The sequence below is a fragment of the Octopus bimaculoides genome, chromosome 11 (genome assembly GCF_001194135.2).
Source record: "Octopus bimaculoides isolate UCB-OBI-ISO-001 chromosome 11, ASM119413v2, whole genome shotgun sequence".
Taxonomy (NCBI): domain Eukaryota; kingdom Metazoa; phylum Mollusca; class Cephalopoda; order Octopoda; family Octopodidae; genus Octopus; species Octopus bimaculoides.
In genome coordinates, this window is record NC_068991.1 from 49,336,382 (window position 1) to 49,338,439 (window position 2,058).

At 32.4% G+C, this 2,058-nt stretch overlaps 1 protein-coding gene across 1 annotated transcript in view; it reads right to left on the reverse strand.

Moving 5' to 3' along the window:
* LOC106880752 (protein Wnt-2b) overlaps window positions 1-1,780 on the reverse strand; it is a 183,883-nt gene extending 182,103 nt beyond the window's left edge. The window contains exon 1 of the mRNA XM_014930849.2: window positions 977-1,780. Within this exon, the coding sequence (XP_014786335.1) occupies window positions 977-1,056 (80 nt within the window). The 5' untranslated portion in view covers window positions 1,057-1,780. The remainder of the gene's footprint in view (window positions 1-976) is intronic.
* Window positions 1,781-2,058: the final 278 nt, after the last annotated feature.

Here is a 2,058-nt window from a genome sequence, read left to right on the forward strand (position 1 = left end):
ATCTATCTATCTATCTATCTATCTATCTATCTACCTATCTGTTTGTCTGTCTATCACTGTCTGCCATCTATCAATCCACCTATGTATATATGTTTGTATAAAACCTTGTGCAATAACGATAACAACATCTCTACCACCATCATTATCTAAAACAAAAACCTCCAGCACAACCATAGCAATAACATCAACATCCAAAACATTACAAAAAACATTTGAAACAAGCAACAACGACCATCTTAGAACTAACAAAAAACAGTAACTACAACAATAACAACAACATCAAACATAAAAGCCATAATGACAGAGGCATCGACAAGGAATAGTACATAAAACAACAACTACAATTTGGTTACTGCAAATATAAGAAACAGTGTGGAACAGAATAGCAACTACAACAACAATACTCATATCTATAGCTACAAGTGCAACACACTAGATCAAAAGTTACGAGTATAACACCAGCTGCAACATCGAAAATGGCAACAACTTCTATAAATGCAATAACTTTAACATCAAAAATCACAAGAACCACTTGTGCAACAAAAACAACGGCAACGAAGCTGCTGCTATTCGAATTGAAACCACCAAGGGGATTGCACATGAACAATTGACCTGTTAGAAATAACAGCTAAATTTCCCTCAAAATAGATTCTGTCGTCTTAAGTCAATAAAGGAATGGTTGGATAATGTAGTCTTGGATACGCGACACAATGTCTTGAAATCAGACGGGATTGTTACGGCTGGAATGATGTTGACTCTCCATAATTGTATAAATTACAAGAGTAAAAAAAAATAAGAAAATAAGAACAAAGAATAGAATATAGGAAAAAAAATTCAAGAATAGACAACAACAACAACAACAACAACACAACAGTATCAAGAGCAATAAGAAATGCACAAAGAAGAGGATGAACAACAAGTAGAGATATGAAAAACAAAAAACAAAAACAAAAAAACAAAAAGGCGTCGTACTTACCACCAAGTTGCAGAGACCTGGTAAATAGGCAACAAGGAAAAGATCAGAAGAATGTTGGTTAGAAGAATTCCTGGTGCCATAATTTGATTTCCATTGACTATATTAAGTAAACTACTTTTTTTAAATATATATTTTTTTATTTATTTATTTATTATTATTATTATTATTATTATTATTATTATTATTATTATTATTATTATTATTATTATTATTATTCTTTTCGTTATGTTTTGTTTTTCACTTTGTGTCTTGTACACGTTGTGGACTCCTTAAAAGAAAAGTGGTTGGACGATTATCATTATCATTATCATTATCATTATTATTATTATTATTATTATTATTGTCTTCAGGGGAAATTCCGTAATCCTTTCGAAAAAAAATTAAAAGGGGGGAAATCAACAGTAACTGTCCCAACACCGATTGTAGATGGTTTACAAGTGGAAGTTCTCGTTAATCAAAAGCTAAAACTACAAAAAAATATCTTTAGCTTCAAGATCACTTAAAAGCCCAAGTGTTAAAAAAGCTTAACTGCCTCTGTTGGTAATCGCACACATTACACACATACACACACATACACGGACACGCATACATACAAACATACACAACAATCACACGCACAGGCACACTCACACTCATACTCACAACTCACCACTCATCATTCGTATCACTCGTCAATCATTACTCGTCAGTCACTCACCATTCGCGAAATATAACGACAGCGGTTTGATAGTAATTAATGTTGATGATGATACGAACACATCACAGAAATGAGAATGGGAATAATAATAGTGATGCTGATTGGTGATGTTGACGGTTTGTGGTGGTGGTTGTAGTAGTAGTAGTAGTAGTAGTAGTGGTAATAGTGGTGGTGGTGGTGGTGGTATTAGTAATGGTTGTAGCAGCAGGAGCAGTAATGATAATAATAATAATAATAATAATGATAGTAATAATAATAATAATAGTAATAGTTCTATGGGAGAATAAAAAAAAAGAGGAAAAAATTATTTCAGTAACAAAAGCAAAACTTCAGAAGAGTAATGAAAAACAAACATACCCATAGACACACACACACACACACACAC